The following is a 16,826-nucleotide window of genomic DNA, read 5'->3' on the forward strand; positions in this document are numbered from 1 at the left end:
TTTTCCATCATAAAATATTGGATCCATCATACCTTTAGTTTTTATTCTTATCTAGAGTTGATTTACAATTATAACATTATCAAATACATTTGTTTTATAAGCCCGTAGTAGTGTGTGGACATGCTATCTTGTTTTAACTAAAAAAGGATATTTGAAGTAATTAACATATTTAAAAGAGAACGTGAAATCAGGAGCAAGTGGTTTGTCATCTTTGACAACTTAATTATTGACATCAATACCTTTATTATTCACTTTACTAAAAAAATTAAAATGCATTATGATGCTTCACAATTTATCTCTCAAACTTTTTTTCCATTTTTTAAAAAACAAATCTACCTTTCAAATTATTTCTTCCAATTCTAACATTTAATATTTTATTGATTTTGAATTGATCAGCATAATTTGTTCTGATTTTCTTTCTACAAGGTTATCTTACTCTCAAACAAACATTCCGATATTTGGTTTCTACTTAATTTTTACAAACATCTATTTTTGTTATTATATCATTAAATAAAAGATAGTTTTATTTTTTCTTAAAACCTACTAGAGTTCATGATCCGGATCATCAATTTTGCAAGTTAAGTTGCAAAGCCTGAGTTGATTTCAATATGTCGTTGTCTTAATATTAACAAAAAATATCATTTTGAATTTATTTTTAAAGTTAAATCACATTTTTACTGTTCATCTAGTTACCTTTGAATCCTTTTTTTTTTTTTTTGTGCATGAAATGAAATAATATTAATATGGTGCTCTTATTGGGTGCCTATTAAAATTTATTTAATAATATAAGTCAATCTTCACTTTATTTAAAATCTTCAACAATAGACTCATGTTTTTGACGATGTTATAACATAAGATGAGGCTCGATCATTGGTTAGGCTTGTCTCTAGCTTGACTCGTTTAAATTGTTTAGTAAACCTATAAACAAGATAGTATTGAACTTTGATGTATTTATAACATTATAAACTAATCCATTTCTTATAGAATATATAAAAAAAATTGAACATAATAAAATATATAAAATAAATTTAAAAAATGTCTATTTTTCTCCATCACAAATTTTGAGATATAATATAAAGTTGTTCCAAGTCAGAAAAAAATAGAGAAATAACTATATTAATTTCTAATAAACTAAAAGACATCACTATTTAACTATGCAAAATAAATTATACAAAACATTGTTCATTAATACTTTTTTAACTATATGCACCACTATTCATAACTTTTTCTTTTTTATTTTTATAAATTGCATTATCAAATTTTATTTCTTTCAATTTCTTCCTCAAAATTTCAATTAGCATAGTTTCATATGTTGATATTATCTATACTTTGCATGCCTTACATGGAAATTTTCAAAGAATATTATGATGTTATATTAAAAAAACAAAAAACCTTCCATAAACGATGTATCATCCACACTTTTATTTTTTGAAAAAAAATAACAAAACTAGAAGTGTTGCCTTGGACTTTGAGTCTCAGGTGTGCTTAGGTTTTTTTTAGGCCTAGTGTGCGAGCTTGGCCTGCTAAGCCAAGCAACACATGAACTCCTTTTTTTTAGTTTAATTTTTAATTAATATCCTCTCTCTTATTTGTAAAATTTTAGTTTAAATTCTTTTTAAATAGAAATTAGTTTTTTGGATTGTTTTTATAATTTTATAATATGTCAAAGAGATTATTCTAATTAATCTTTAATTTTTTTTCTTGTTAAATTTTATATATGTAAGCTGTGTTTGTATGGTGTGTGTGTGTGTAAATTATATGTACTTAGGGAGGGAATCATATGCAAAAGCCTTGTATTGCTCTCAAAGATGTATGAATAACAATAACTTACTCAAAGACGTATAAATAATATGCAAAAAACTTATCCCCTTAACACCACCAACATATATGAATGACAATAACCTTTGTATATAAGAGCAAGAATTTATGTTTTAGCATATTGTTTCCTTGGTTCTACCTATAGTAACCATGACTACAAATCTAGAGTTTCCTTTACATATTAAAGATTGTTGGCACCTTTTGCTCTAGTACCCTTATATGTTTTTCATATGGATTTTGCCTTTACATCATACTTTTTATATACTTTATTATTCTATTATATATTCCAATAAGATTTCTACCTTTCCTTTAAATTATGTTAAATCATGTGACATGTTTATAAATGTGTATTTTGACTAAAAAGATCAATATCATCTGAAAAAAAAAATACATAAAAAAATAAAAAATGAATTAAGAAACCGAACCTATAAAAATTTATTAGCAAGTAAAATAAAGTGAATTAGCATCTAACCAAATCTTTATGGGAGAGTTAACTTAAGAGATTCAATAACGACGTGTTGTTACTAACTCACATTAAATAAATATATATATTTTAACTTCATTTAATGAATAATTAAATGAATATATAATAAAAACTGAAAAAATGTTATGAATCATTGAAAATTCTTACCTCCTCTCAAGGTCTATATATTAACCTTGCATAATCCTTATTTTTAAAAATATCCTTAAAACATTTATTCACATCTGACATCCATTGTCATGGCAGCTGCAAATAACCTTTTTATTTTTATGGCCACGCTCTTCGCAGTTGGAGTGATGTTAAATTCTCCAACACACACAAATGCTTTTTGGAACCCGTCAAAGTATCCCGAACCAGTTCCGGGATATTTTAAGGTTTTGGATCGATGTGAAAAGCCCCTAGCAACAAAATTCCCATCTTGTAGTAACGCAACCTTGGCAACAATATTCAAGAAAAAACGTATTCCCAGCAAGTGTTGTCCCGAAGTCACCAAGTTTTCACAATTTTGCTACCATGCTCTAGGGTTGTTTGTTGCCACTACACCGAATTTTGTATTGACTGTGCCAGAGTTTTTTGAACGGACTCAAAAGGTTTATGATCATTGTCTTCGAGTGGTTCCTTCACCTTCAAAGCCTCGTCGTAGTCGTAAGAGAAGAACTCAATAGGGGTGCATTTGTATTCAATGATCCTCACATACAATTATGTATTTTTTACCGACCATGAACACATGAATAAAATACATAGTTAATTTTAAATACCTTAAGCTTTTTTTATATTGTCAATTTTAATTCATTTTAGATGGTCAAGTTATGAGCAATTGGTTCTGTTGTTTATAAGATAGTTGTTGATAGGAATACACTTAAATACCTTATGTTCGGTGAGGATTGTAGAGTTAAATTGACCACATTTAAAATTGGTTTTGGAAACTTGCAATTTTGTTTTTGTGTTTGTAATTTGCACCAAGAAAGTTGGCATGCTAATTGGCTAAGATTGAATTTGGTGTTATACAATCACATCACAATATATTTACGTGAGTATTTAACCTGGCCATGAGCTTTTTTGGTTAGACCACTTTGAGATCAGAGTCTTGTTATGATTCTATGGGTAAATATAAAAATATATGCTTTAGCGTAATTACCATTATTAAGAAGTCCATAGAGTTGAATTGTGTTGATTGTCTAGTCCTAGAAAAAAAAAAGAAGTTAAATAATAGTTATGACTCATGATAAATAAGAATGCTCATACCATGATTCCATAAAGATAGTAAATTTTTAATTTTGTTATAATGGTGAGGGGCGCCTCCACGACAATCATTTCTAGTAATATTGAGAGCACAATTAGTAAAGTGTTGCTAATAGGTGTTTTCTTAAGAATGATTTAATACAATATTAATAGGGTGTTGTTGTTGGCAATAGACTCATGTTTATGAATTATATAAATTTATTAGGCACAATAATTGGATAGTCTCGAGATTGAATCGTTTGAATTGTTTAGTAAATATATAAACAAGCTTGTCTTAAACTTTGACATTTGTATAATATTATAAACTAATCCCTTTTTTCATATAATATAAAAAGATTGAACATGATAAAATAAATAAAATAAATTAAAACGTGTTTATTTTTCTTCATTATAAATTCTATGATATATTATAAATTTGTTTCAACTTAAAAACAAATTAATAAATAACTCTATTATACCTAATAAACCAAAACACATCATTGTTTTACCATGCAAAATACATTATACCAAACATTGTCGTATCCGTTATAGCCATGGCTGCAAATCTGGAGTTTCCTTTACATATTAAAGGTTGTTGGCACCTTTTGCCCCAATATCCTTAATAATTTTTCTTCCTCCTCATGGATTTTTCCTTTTAATAATTTAATTAATTTATTTATTTATTTTACCATTCTACTGTATATTTTGATAATATTTTCATTATGAGACACATGCTCAAAATCTGTATATTGACTAACAAGATCAATATCATCTGAAAAATAAAAAGACATAAAAAAAATAAAAAATGAGTTAAGAAACCCGAACCTATACAAATTTATTAGCAAGTAAAATAAAGTGAATTAGCATCTAACTAAATTTTTATGGGAGAGTTAACTTAAGAGATTCAATAACGACGCGTTGTTACTAACTCACATTGAATAAATATATATTTTAAATTCATTTAATGAATAATTAAATGAATATATAATAAAAACCAAAAAATGTTATGAATCATTGAAAATTCTTACCTCCTCTCAAGGTCTATATATATTAACCTTGCATAATCCTCATTTTTAAAAATATCCTTAAAATATTTATCCACATTTAACATCCATTTTCATGGCAGCTACAAATAACCTTTTTATTTTTATGGCCACGCTTTTCGCAGTTGGAGTGATGCTAAATTCTCCAACACACACAAATGCTTTTTGGAACCCGTCAAAGTATCCCGAACCAGTTCCGGGATATTTTAAGGTTTTGGATCGATGTGAAAAGCCCCTAGCAACAAAATTCCCATCTTGTAGTAACGCAACCTTGGCAGCAATATTCAAGAAAAAACATATTCCCAGCAAGTGTTGTCCCGAAGTCACCAAGTTTTCACAATTTTGCTACCATGCTCTAGGGTTGTTTGTTGCCACTACACCGAATTTTGTATTGACTGTGCCAGAGTTTTTTGAACGGACTCAAAAGGTTTATGATCATTGTCTTCGAGTGGTTCCTTCACCTTCAAAGCCTCGTCGTAGTCGTAAGAGAAGAACTCAATAGGGGTGCATTTGTATTCAATGATCCTCACATACAATTATGCATTTTTTACCGAGCATCAACACATGAATAAAATATATAGTTAATTTTAAACACCTCAAGCTTTTTTTATATTGTCTATTTTAATAAGTGAATTAGAAACTAACGAATATTTTATAGGAGGGTTTAACATAAAAAAAAAATTCAATAACAGTATGTTATTACTATCTCAATTAGAATAAATAGCTAATTTAACTTCAATTGATAAAAAATAAAATAAAATTGAATACATAATCAAAACGGAAAAAAAATGTTATTAATAATTGAATCTATATATTAACCTTACCTTACCTAATGGATTTTCCCCTTAATTATTACGACACGTGTCAAAAATCTCTACATTGACAGATAAGGTTAATATTACTTGAAAATTAAAAAATCCAAACTAATAAAATTTATTAAAAATAGAAAAAATGAATTAGCATCTAAAGAAAATTTTACAGGAGAGTTTAACATGAGAGTTTCAAAAGAAAGGGGATAATTACTATAAGATGGTAACTAAAAGAGAATAATTATTTGAAGTAATTGTCATAATTACAAAAGATTGTGAATTTATGAGCAATTTGGTATGTCTAGTGGTATTTTTCTATTATTGTTAGTTTTTAATTTGTGATTTTATGATTAAATATAAAAATGCAATTTTTTTGAATGATTTCCTCTTTTGAATTGAATTGTGTTGATTTTCTAAATCTGAAACAAATTTTATGATTAAACAGTAATTTGTCACTAACTCGCTCAAAATAAATGACCACTTCAATTTTAATTAATGAAAAATTATGAATATAAGAACTGGTCAAGTAATAAAAACTAAAAAAAAAAAAAAAAACTATGGGTCATTAAAAGTTCTTACCTCCTTTTTATGTGTATTTATTAACCTTACATAATCCTTATTTTACTCTATTAAAAAATATCTTTAAGAAATATATTCATATTTAAAATCCATTATTATAACAACTAAAAATAACTTTTTTATTTTTATGTTTTAAATTTTTATTAAGCGTGCTAGATTTTTTTGAATAGACACAAGAAGTTAATAATTATTGTTTTTTAGTAGTTTTTATCATCTTTAAAGCTTTGTTGTGGATGTAAAAGAAAAACTCATTAGAGGTGTATTTGTATTCTATATTTTTCATATATAATTATGTTTTTTTTTTAATTCAATAATACTCATTAGAGAAAGTTTATACACGTATCAAACACGTTTTAAATAATAAAATAATACTATTTATGATATAAAAAATATAAACATTTTAAGTTTATAATAATTGAAAATAGGTTTTTTTTATAATTCAAGTATTGATTTTCTCTTCTTTAAATCAATAGAAAATTAATAAAATTATACTTGTTGAGATGAATCATCTAAATTGTATAAAAAAAAATTGTACAGTTTATGAAGTGAATATATTTAAGAATTTGTAATTATTTATTTGTTACAAAGTGAAATACTATTTATTTTTTAAAGATAACTAGGTATTGAGTTGTAATTATATAATAATTTAAATAACTAAAAAAATTGTAAAAAAATATTAAGCTGTAAGATAAATTATTAAAATATAATAAATAGAAATATTTTATTTTCTAACTTGAAAGTAATATATATATATATATATATATATATATATATATAGAGAGAGAGAGAGAGAGAGAGAGAGAGAGAGAGAGCGAAGTGAAAACGATAGTAGAAAAAGGCAGTGACGTGTGAAATACCAAACACAAACAGAACTCTTCACTCTGAACCTCAGCTGCCTGCCGCCATAGACCTCTCAGCTTCCGTCCCAGAAGCCCTGGACATTGACTCACCAAGCACAACATCCTCCTCAAAATCCTTACCAAAAAGAGGCACACAGAGAAATCTTTGTAAAAAAGGTTGCTCTCGTTGCTGTCAAAGAGAAGCTAAAATGGAAAGCAGCAGCAGTAGTAGTAGAGGAGTACCAGAATCAACCATCGAAGCAGTAGAAAGAACCTTGGCAAATCTGAAACTAGTGGAGACCCATTTGCTTGAATTCTTGTCTCTTGCGAACCCTGATGTCCTTGATGAAATGCCACCTCTTCAAAGGGCTCAATCTCTCTTTATGCTTGCTAAGGCTACTTCTACTGTCTTTGCATGTATGTATATATGAACAGTCTGTCAAGACCAGTTTTTTTACCAATAATTTAGTTTGTTTCAGTTTGACCGGTATTGATTTTGGTGATTTCTTGATTGTTTTTGTTTAATTTCATGATTTTTTTCAGTGAGATTGAGAACTACTGGAATTCACCCTGATGAGCATCCTGTTAAGACAGAGCTTGTATGTGTTCTTGTATCCGATAATTTTTCCTTAAATCTCTGAATTTAGGCTTCTGGGTTTGTTTTGATGTTTAATTTGATGGGTTCTGTGTAATTTACTTGGTTTTTGGATCAGGATAGGGTTACTATATGATGTCTCTGATTTGTTTAGTTTTGGTTCTGAGGTTAAAATCTGTGGGTTTTTTCTTATGGAGTTTTTATTTTTTCTTCTTCCATGTGTTGGTTTATTAATTTATTTGACAGAAAGCTTATGACTTCAAGATGTGTTCATGAGTTTTACCTGATATATGCAATTTGGTGATTTGTGATTTTTAGGAGAGGTTGAGCTTGTATCAAGACAAACTGGAGCAGTTCATCAATATAAGTAAAGGTACTTATTTTGTCCTCTGATCACACTGTAATTGATGCATGCCAAGTCGCAAACTGTCATTGCCTATGACTAGGGAAATTCAATTGACATAGATGGAAAGTTGTTGCGTGTTCATGTTCTTAAACTGCTATGAGCTTGGTTAGATGGAAAGTGCCATGTCTAAGTTTTGAAACTACAATGAGCGCTAGATGGAAAGCTGTTTGCCATATTTAAATTTTTAACTGCAACAAGCTTGTTGATACTAGTCATTTCACATATCTCTTATTGATTAATTGAGTCTGAATTTGTTCCTGAAGAACCGTCGCAGCGTTCTACTACTTTAAATTACCAGGCTGCAACCCGTTTCATCGAGCATTCATTGCCTGACCTTACCCCTGGTAGGCAGTCAATCACTTTTGTGCTTTGCCACTTTTTTTTTCGTTGTGATCTCATATTTTCTTATATTAAACATTTCTTTTTGCAGAACAACGGAAAAGCATGAGGGATATCAGTAGAGGAGAAGGGTCGAAGATTAAGTATGTGGAGAGGAGCACCCACAAGAAAAGAAAATATGATACATCCGAAAAACAATCAGTTAAAGCTGCTGCCCAAGAATTTCTTGAAAAGGCTGCCCGTGAGCTCTTTGGTGGCAACACAGATGGTTTCAAGGGACCTCTTATAAAAGTTGACTCGGCATCTGATGACAATCCTGTGGACTGATTTCCTACTATATCTTGGTATATGGTAAGATCGTTTTTATCCATAACAGGGTTCCTTTTTCCTCAGAGTTTCATTTTTTTCCTCTCATATTCTATTATTTTACCTTGCTTTTCTTGAAAAAGTATGAAAGTTGTTTGCATGGAGCTGTCAATGTCGGTATATGTGGGCTATCTTGATTGAACTTGATTATGTGATCTTCCTGATTTTCCTGTGAATCTTTCTAGGTCACCTTTTTGTTTGAAGTAACTGGATAGGTTTGTTTATTTGAATTAACAAAATAGTACCAGTTGAAATGCAAATGCTTTTGTCCCAAACAACGACGAATGGTTAATATCTTAAATTTGAGATTTAGATAACTATGGAAATATGCTGTGTAATCCGTGACAGTAGAAAAGAAAACAAAACTCAAATTTTGAGTAACGAGATAAAATCTTAACATGTTAATATGCTATTTTGAAGTCTTTCAAGACATATTAACTTGTATATGATTTATAATTTATATGAAAGCAATAGACAAGCTGGCTGTGGTTGGTCGTGAGATGTACCATTATTTGGCTCATACAGCCCATGAAATAGAAAGCTTTGCAGCTGTGGTTGAAGTATGTAATCTAATTAAGATAGTTGCAAAGAGATAGATGTGAATGCTGAACGAAGTTGCAGAAAGATGTGAATGGTAAAATCATTAATTTCTGCATCTTTCCAGTTCTCACACTGTTGTTTGATTAGCCAAACTCAATTTTCCTCTAGTCAATGGATGCTATTATAACTTAATGAAAACCCAGTTCTCAAACTATTTCCCCCCCTACACTCACAGGATTTCACGGACAAGATCTGCCAGGGTTCGTCATCAGCCTCAAGCAAAGTTGTAAACTTCGGCCTATTTTGCGTATGAATCTGTTATTGTCAAAAGCGTTTCGTGATGGCAGGTGGCGCCGCTAGAAGCCACAGGAGCTCCCCCGCTTGTCTCATGTGCTGTTTTTTTTGGATTGGGAAGTACAGTCAGTATCTCTCTTAAATTTAGGGGAGAGAGTTGTGGTTGTAAAAAGACTCCATCATGTGATCTGATTCTTGTGTTGAACTCCACGAGGTTTTTTTTTTTTTTTTTTAAGAGGCTTGTGATTCTTCATAGGACCGTCATTTTTAGCCTGCTTATTTTGTCAACGGCCTCGGTGATGTTCTGAAAAAATATGACCTTCGTTGACAGAAAGTTAATCCTTGCGCCTTAATGAAGCTCGTGAAAACAAAGGGATCTCATCTCTCAGAACTCAGAGTGCTTTTCTTTTTTTTGGCAGAAAGTATGCCCAAGGATCAATATATTGGATTCATCAATAATTCAGAAAAGTAGGCATTCGTCTATTAAGAAATTGGAAGGTCCAAGTATGAATAAATGAATTACTATAATCAAATGAATGAACAAATCAAGCCCAGCACAATGAACCTTTACATCAGAACAACCCCAGAACCAAAACCCCCACAGCCACCAATAAGCCACCTTTCAAGTTTGAAGCACTGCTTGTTGGAGCCACAGCAGGAACCTCAAACTCAACCGGAGAAGGAGCAGGAGATCCTACGTAGTTTCCTACTTGCGTGTGCTTCTGAGACAGAACCACCACAACAATTTTCTGTCCTTTCTCACAGTGACCCTCAGCTCCACTGATGAAGTAGAATGGCCCTGATTTGTCAAGCTTCACCTTGGTGTTTCCATCCTTGTATTCCTCAATAGGGTTTGTAGTGTTGCAGGCAGCATAAGCCTCCTTAGTCACTTGCAAGACTGAATCTTTCTGGCCATCGTACTTCCACACTGTCAAAAAATAAAAAAGTTGATTTAGACAATGAGACTAAAGTAACTGAAACCCAGATCATATTTCAACACACTAAGATTAAAAAACGAGAGATATACCTAGAGAATCGCCAATGAGAAAACGGGCTTTTCCAGCCCATTTGTTAAGAGAATCAGATTCTGAAGATGGGATTTTCCATGCATCTGTTTTGCCACCAACCAACACATCTTTAGCTTGTGACGAGCCCCAAAGCAAAGACATTAGCACCAAAGAAAACACTACAGCTCTGTGAAAGGAAGCCATGGATGTTGAGAACTTATAAAGTTGGAGGAAGAGGGCAAAAAGGTGAGGATTTTGCAAGTTTTGGAAGAGAGTGCTATGGAAAGAATTGTAACTTGCGAATTGCACAAGGCAAAAGCGTTTTTTATGTATTTATAAGGGGAAATGAAAACTAGCCGTTGGTGCGAAGGAAATCAATGGAGGGCAACCCGGGACAGTGTGGGGCCATTTTGTCCGTTACTGAAAAGAGGTGATAAGGTGACAGAATCTTGAACGGTCAAAAGAAGTGGAAATCTATCTATTTAACTTTTTTTTTGTTTAAACAAAAATATGTACAAATTTGGTGTAATTTGAATTTTTTTTTTAGTGTTATTTTGCTCCAAGAAAAATAATATTGAATGCACAAAGGATAGAGCTCAATGGAGTTCATTGCACTAGCTTGAAAACTTTGAGAGTTGATAGAGATAATAAGTTTGTTCTCTATTTTTCGTAGCTTGTGTTATAAATAATAATAATAATAAAAATAATAATAAGAGATTTGGCTATAGATTCTTTCAAGTCACTTGTTAAAATTCATTTTTAAAAATCACAATTAATCCATATCTTTTTTATTTGGAACAAGATTTATTATAAATACCTGAAAGTATTATATAAAAATATAAGTTATTTAATAACTTGTTGATTTGTCATTACATTTTATTTTATATAATTCACATAATTGTTGTCAAACTAGTTAAAAGCCTCTATTACTAAATCATCGAATCAATAATCATATCATTATATTAAATCTATTACTAAATCATTATATTAAATCAACTTAATTTTAAATGATATTATTTTTATGGATTAAAATATTGAAACGATAATTAATTTGAATTAAAAAAAAAAACCATCGGGTCAATTAGATGATAAGTTAATTTATCTAGTTACCTGAGTTTGATCAAGTCTAAAATAGTTCAAAAAAAATAATAGCTTGGTCTAAGCTCTCGATGAACAAGTTACCATACCTCTCACTCAAACATGCTCTAAAGATGCCAATGAAAACGGACCTACCTTGACAGCCCATTACTATTAAAGCCCATCTCTTGGTTTCGATTGTCTAGCCCAAATCACCAGTTAATTGGACTGGGCCTGGTATCCAGCTTAACATACCCATATTAAAGGTTCTTTACGCAAACGGCCAGATATTCAAATACAAGCCATCTCTACTCCACTTGTCGCGGTTGCTATGAGCCTCTTGCATGCAATTGCTACGTGTTCAAGGACTAAACCTTCACGTCGAACGTGGCAACCATTGTTACTTATGTCTTGGGGTATAAATTTTGAAAGGGAATTGAAGCTGGGGGGGAAGACGCAGTTACCCACAAGATGAGCACTGAAGAAGTGAGAAGAACAGGTGCAGAAGGATTCAAGAGGCCACCAGGGAACAACTCGGGTGAGGTTTTGCACCAGAGGCGCAAGCTGCCCTTCAGCACAGCTACCATGGCAGTTACTGGGTTTGGGATCACCGCAGCTATAGGGTATATGGTGTTGTATGCCAAGAAAAAACCTGAAGCTAGCGCCAGTGATGTCGCCAAGGTAGCTACCGGTGCCGCCGACCCTAAGGACACTCATCCTAGGGAGTAGAAGGTTGTGATTGTTTGTTCCTCCTGTTTGTAGTCTGGGGAGGGATGTAGTTCATATTTGAAATGCTGATTAGTTGCTTTCTGTTCTGCTAATCTCCTCTTTTCTTTTCTTTTTTATCATCAAGAGGGAGAATATAGCCATTATAAATTGTATCCATTACCAAGTGCATTTTTGTTTTTGCAGCTGCGTTTTAGGAAATTTTGGTGTGCTAAACAGATATTAGCTAGCTAGCTAGTTAAACACTATGAAGAAGATGATCAAAAGTAAGAATCACAAGCTCGGTCAAGAATCTATATATTTAAAAGGGCAGTGATTCTTAAAACAGATACAATAAAAGAACTATAACATCAAAGTCATGGAGTCTCAATCCAAAAATGTGCAAATTGGCTAACATATGAAAGCATAATTTTATCTACTAATTTTGAATCTTACCCTGTCTGCTTGAGCTAATCAATTTTCACTGAAGAATAGATGAGCCTTGTGAACCAGAAGCATGCATAAAATCCGATTGTGCCAGTTAGTACGAAGAAGGCGTACGATGCAATTAGCATGTAACCGAAGTATAATGCCCCTGAAACCAGCTTGGTTATCTCAAGCTTTGTGAAGAAGTAGAATGTGGCATAAAGGAAGAGGTAAAGCGCTGAGGAACCAGATGTGAGGTAAGATCTCCACCACCAGAGATAGTCCTCACTGCATAACTGGAAGTAGCAGAGCACGATGGTTATTTCAGCACAAGTGACAATGAGGATTGCAAAAACGAGGAACAGGAAACCAAAGATGTAGTAGAATTGATTCAGCCAGATCGAGGTGAGAATGAAGAACAGCTCGATGAAAACAGCTCCAAATGGAAGAATTCCTCCAATTAGAATTGAGAAGGCTGGGTTCATGTACCATGCTTGCTCTGGGATTTGTCTTGGTATTTTATTTGTCTTCACAGGGTCCTCAATTGCTGGCTTCTTGGATCCAATATAACTTCCAACAAACACTAGCGGAACTGAAATTCCAAACCATAAGAATACCAGAGCAAACATCGTTCCAAATGGCACAGCGCCAGATGATTTCTGGCCCCAGATGAGAGCATTCAAGACAAAGAAAATGGCAGAGACGATCCCTGGGAACATGACTGCAGTCCTGAGAGCAATTTTCTTCCATTCTGATCCTTTGAACATTTTATATAGCCGGGATGAAGCATAGCCAGCAAAAATGCCCATGAAAACCCAAAGCAAGAGCATGGCTGTCATAAGACCACCTCTGTTTGAAGGGGAAAGGAATCCAAGAATGGCAAAAATCATGGTAACAAGGATCATTCCAAAAAACTGAACACCGGTTCCAACATAGACACACAACAAGTCCGAATTTGACGGGGGCCTGAAAACATCTCCATGAACAAGCTTCCATCCAGTCTCTTCTTGAGCTTCTTCCTGGGTCTCAAGTTCATTGTACTTGGATATATCACGGTAAAGGGTCCGTAGCATGATCATGGCCACCATCCCCGAGAGGAAGAGGACAATCATCAATGAATTGACAATTGAGAACCAGTGAATTTGGTCATCAGTCATTAAGAGATAGGCATCCCATCTGGAGGCCCACTTCACATCGCTTTCCTGAGAGTTGAACCGAGAGAAAAATATAAGAGTGAGAACTCACTCATGAGCACGTATGATAATTTCACTGTTTTCTGCCCATGTGATAAATGAATGAAGTAGTAATTAAATAAATTCACAAATGAGACTCGCTGGATAATAGTTTGTCTGTAGGGACCAAAACTGATGATTCTGTTAGCTGCTTATCATGTAACAGATAATGATGATGTAAGTTGACTATCTTAGAATAAAAACAAAAGAGAAATAGAAACTTAAATGTAAGCTATATAGTCGTGTGCATGATCTCACCTGGAATTCAACATCATATGTGAAAATGATTTCAGCTTTGTCTTCAACTTCTTGGGGAGTGTTAGAATTAACGACAGTATGTCTTGTGTGGGGGTCACAAGTTGTTAAACGAGGATTCTCATCACTCCACTTCCCTTCATATGCATGTTTAACACTGGTATATTAAAACAAAAAACAATAAGTAACATAATCATGAAATCAGGTAAGAAGAAACCATTTTAAAAATATCATATGACCCTTGAATTACTGACCTGAATGGTTTTACTTCAAATCCAACAATCCTTGCAGAATCAGATTGCGTATCTTTATGAAACTTGACAATGAATGACAGGTGATTGTGGATAAAATACTTTTCTTCTTTGCTCTGCATATAACCAGACAACGTGAGCACCAGAAATAACCAACACATTAAGAAGTACTGAGAAATTTAAGTGCAATAACGAACATACCCCACTGTATTGGCCTTTGAGCCCAACGTGATAACCAAGCTGATAAACAGGGGGGGATTCCTGATCCGGCCTTTGGATGGGAACAACAAGAGGAAGGTTATCAAGGATCCTGTCACATGAGTGATGGAATAGTCAGAAAAACAAACTTCATATTTCTCATGAGATTTGGTAGCTAGCCTCCTGCATGTCTAAAAAGAGTGTTTCATACATGTTAACCCGATACTCATCATCAATCTTCTCTTTAAATGCCTTTGCGGTTTTGGCATCAAGTGTTTTCCGGCAAAGAACATTGCACATCTTTGCATCCCCCATTTTAAACTGCAATAATTCCAACTCAAAAGGTCAGCAATAATAGCGTACGTGCAAGAGTTAGAAGAAACTATCCAGCATAATGAAACTGACCGTGTAGGGGGAATTTTCAATGCGGTCACCACGAAGTACTTCCCCAAGATTCTCTGCACTGTCTACAATCTTGGATGGGGTACAGAAAGGAAGAGTATAGTATGAGTACGGGAGTTGTGTCTTTATAGAGGTCAATTTGTTCACTTTCACCGTCAACTCAGCACCCTGCAACCAGAGGAAAAACAACAAATAAATAAACTGAAAAATTAAAAATTAAAGTCCCGCCATTTCTTACTGATTCTTACTTAGTTCAGCAAGAAGTCAGAATGTAATCCCTGTACTGTCTCATACAATCGCAACCAACAAGAGCAACAAAATTCATAAGCAAAACCATTTAGAAAAAGAAAAAAAAGTAATACTAAAGCTCCCTCATTACATAAACCCAAGCCCAGAAACAGAAGTCAGAAATAGGCTGCTCTCACACTAAAAAACTGGCAAACTCAACATTAACTTCTCTATATGAAGCCATCTCCACAAAGTAACACTCCAATTCAACTTACACAAACCATTCGCTATAGCATCTTCAACTCTTTAATATAACCAGAAACGAAAAACAAAAACGAAGAAAGAAACACAATGTCTATAACATAACATAAAGCAACAACAAATCTCACGCTCCCATATGCTAGCAAAAATTATAATGTTGATCAAGATTAACGCAATCAATACCTAACCTCAACTCATCTTCTCATTGTTTATCCACTCAGTCAGAACCAAATGGCCAAACAAGTAAAACCAAACGCCCAAAAAGATTAACGTAAATTGCAGCTTAATCAATCCCTAAACCACCTTAATCAACCTTAAAAAAATCAAACATTTTCAGCAACTGAATCCAAGCACAACACTTAACTAAACAAAACCTAATCAAAACTCGACAAAATCTCTAAGCAAGTCGTATAAGTAACTATCTGAATCTAAAATCAAATGCCATAACTACGCAAAGAACAACGCGAAACCTAACAAATCACACATTCTCCTTGCACAAATCAAACAAATAAAGCGCAAAATGAGATCTGAAACAAAAACTTGTAGATCATGCAGTAAGAGTGAAAGAGAGATAGAGAGAGAGCTGACGTTAAAGAAATCCTGAGGAGCGACGCCAGGGAGGTAGAAGGAGTGCGCGCCATGGATTAGGATTGCGAGAATCGTACAGGTCGTTAACAGCAGAGATCGAGATCTCGCCATGGAGAGGAGGAGGTGATAGATCTAGAGGTTCTGGATTTGTGTTGGTCTCTGGTGTGGAAATTTGGAGTTTATATTATTATCAAGTGGGAGGGGTGGGACGGGAGGGTCAACACGTATTTTGTTTCGTAAGAAACGATGCTTTGGGACTGTTGGATCTGGTAGACTGGGCTTTTTTCAATTTTATTTTTTTGTTGGAATTCATTTTGGTCCTTATAGATTGAGTAATATTCCACTCGAGTATCTACTTATTCAATTTTGTAATATTATTTTTAATTTTCAAATTGTTTTTTTTTTACTATTAATGTGGGTGTTCAGGCCAGCTTGCGCATACCTTAACTAATTCTATAGATTCTAAAATTAACGATTATGCAAACTTCTAGTTGTTCTGAGAGGACTCGAACCGTAACTATTTTTTAATTGTTTTTTATATTAATAAACATTGTGTTCAATAAATGTTCATTTCTAGTTATCAAAAAAAATATTTGAAATTCCTTACACTTGGTTATTCATCTACAGAGTCAATGATAAATTCAATTTGAATCGTAATTATTTTATTTAAAGAGGGTTTTTATAAAATTTGAAAAATAATTAAACTTCATACAGGATTTGCACATATTTTAATACTCCATCTACACTTAACAAGAGGTAAATGTAATAAATTTAAATCCTCAACCTAAAAATGTTATGGCTAATCAAACTAAATTAATTAATTCTCAAATTATTCAAGAAATTCAAGTGTGACTTTGTGATAAATA

General features: G+C 32.7%; 4 protein-coding genes across 4 annotated transcripts; 2 read left to right on the forward strand and 2 right to left on the reverse strand.

Moving 5' to 3' along the window:
• Window positions 1-6,749: 6,749 nt before the first annotated feature.
• LOC118051132 (uncharacterized) lies at window positions 6,750-9,535 on the forward strand. The gene is made up of 6 exons (XM_035061685.2): window positions 6,750-7,207; window positions 7,334-7,389; window positions 7,704-7,758; window positions 8,055-8,135; window positions 8,222-8,481; window positions 9,272-9,535. The coding sequence occupies exons 1-5, from the start codon at window positions 7,000-7,002 to the stop codon at window positions 8,455-8,457; spliced, it is 636 nt and encodes a 211-aa protein (XP_034917576.1). The 5' UTR covers window positions 6,750-6,999; the 3' UTR covers window positions 8,458-8,481; window positions 9,272-9,535.
• Window positions 9,536-9,786: 251 nt separating this feature from the next.
• Window positions 9,787-10,654, reverse strand: LOC118051133 (early nodulin-like protein 15). Its single transcript, XM_035061686.2, has 2 exons — window positions 10,358-10,654; window positions 9,787-10,258 (listed from the first exon to the last, which is right to left on the reverse strand). The coding sequence occupies exons 1-2, from the start codon at window positions 10,539-10,541 to the stop codon at window positions 9,903-9,905; spliced, it is 540 nt and encodes a 179-aa protein (XP_034917577.1). The 5' UTR covers window positions 10,542-10,654; the 3' UTR covers window positions 9,787-9,902.
• A 28-nt stretch (window positions 10,655-10,682) lies between these two features.
• LOC118051292 (uncharacterized) lies at window positions 10,683-12,302 on the forward strand. The gene is made up of 2 exons (XM_035061919.1): window positions 10,683-10,775; window positions 11,847-12,302. Exons 1-2 carry the CDS (start codon window positions 10,683-10,685, stop codon window positions 12,141-12,143), a joined length of 390 nt encoding a protein of 129 aa, XP_034917810.1. The 3' UTR covers window positions 12,144-12,302.
• A 119-nt stretch (window positions 12,303-12,421) lies between these two features.
• On the reverse strand, window positions 12,422-16,170 carry LOC118051131 (transmembrane 9 superfamily member 8). The gene is made up of 7 exons (XM_035061684.2): window positions 15,961-16,170; window positions 14,887-15,051; window positions 14,693-14,802; window positions 14,485-14,593; window positions 14,287-14,399; window positions 14,036-14,189; window positions 12,422-13,747 (listed from the first exon to the last, which is right to left on the reverse strand). Exons 1-7 carry the CDS (start codon window positions 16,069-16,071, stop codon window positions 12,590-12,592), a joined length of 1,920 nt encoding a protein of 639 aa, XP_034917575.1. The 5' UTR covers window positions 16,072-16,170; the 3' UTR covers window positions 12,422-12,589.
• Between the last annotated feature and the right edge of the window lie 656 nt (window positions 16,171-16,826).

The sequence above is a fragment of the Populus alba genome, chromosome 18, assembly GCF_005239225.2.
Source record: "Populus alba chromosome 18, ASM523922v2, whole genome shotgun sequence".
In the NCBI taxonomy this organism is placed as follows: domain Eukaryota; kingdom Viridiplantae; phylum Streptophyta; class Magnoliopsida; order Malpighiales; family Salicaceae; genus Populus; species Populus alba.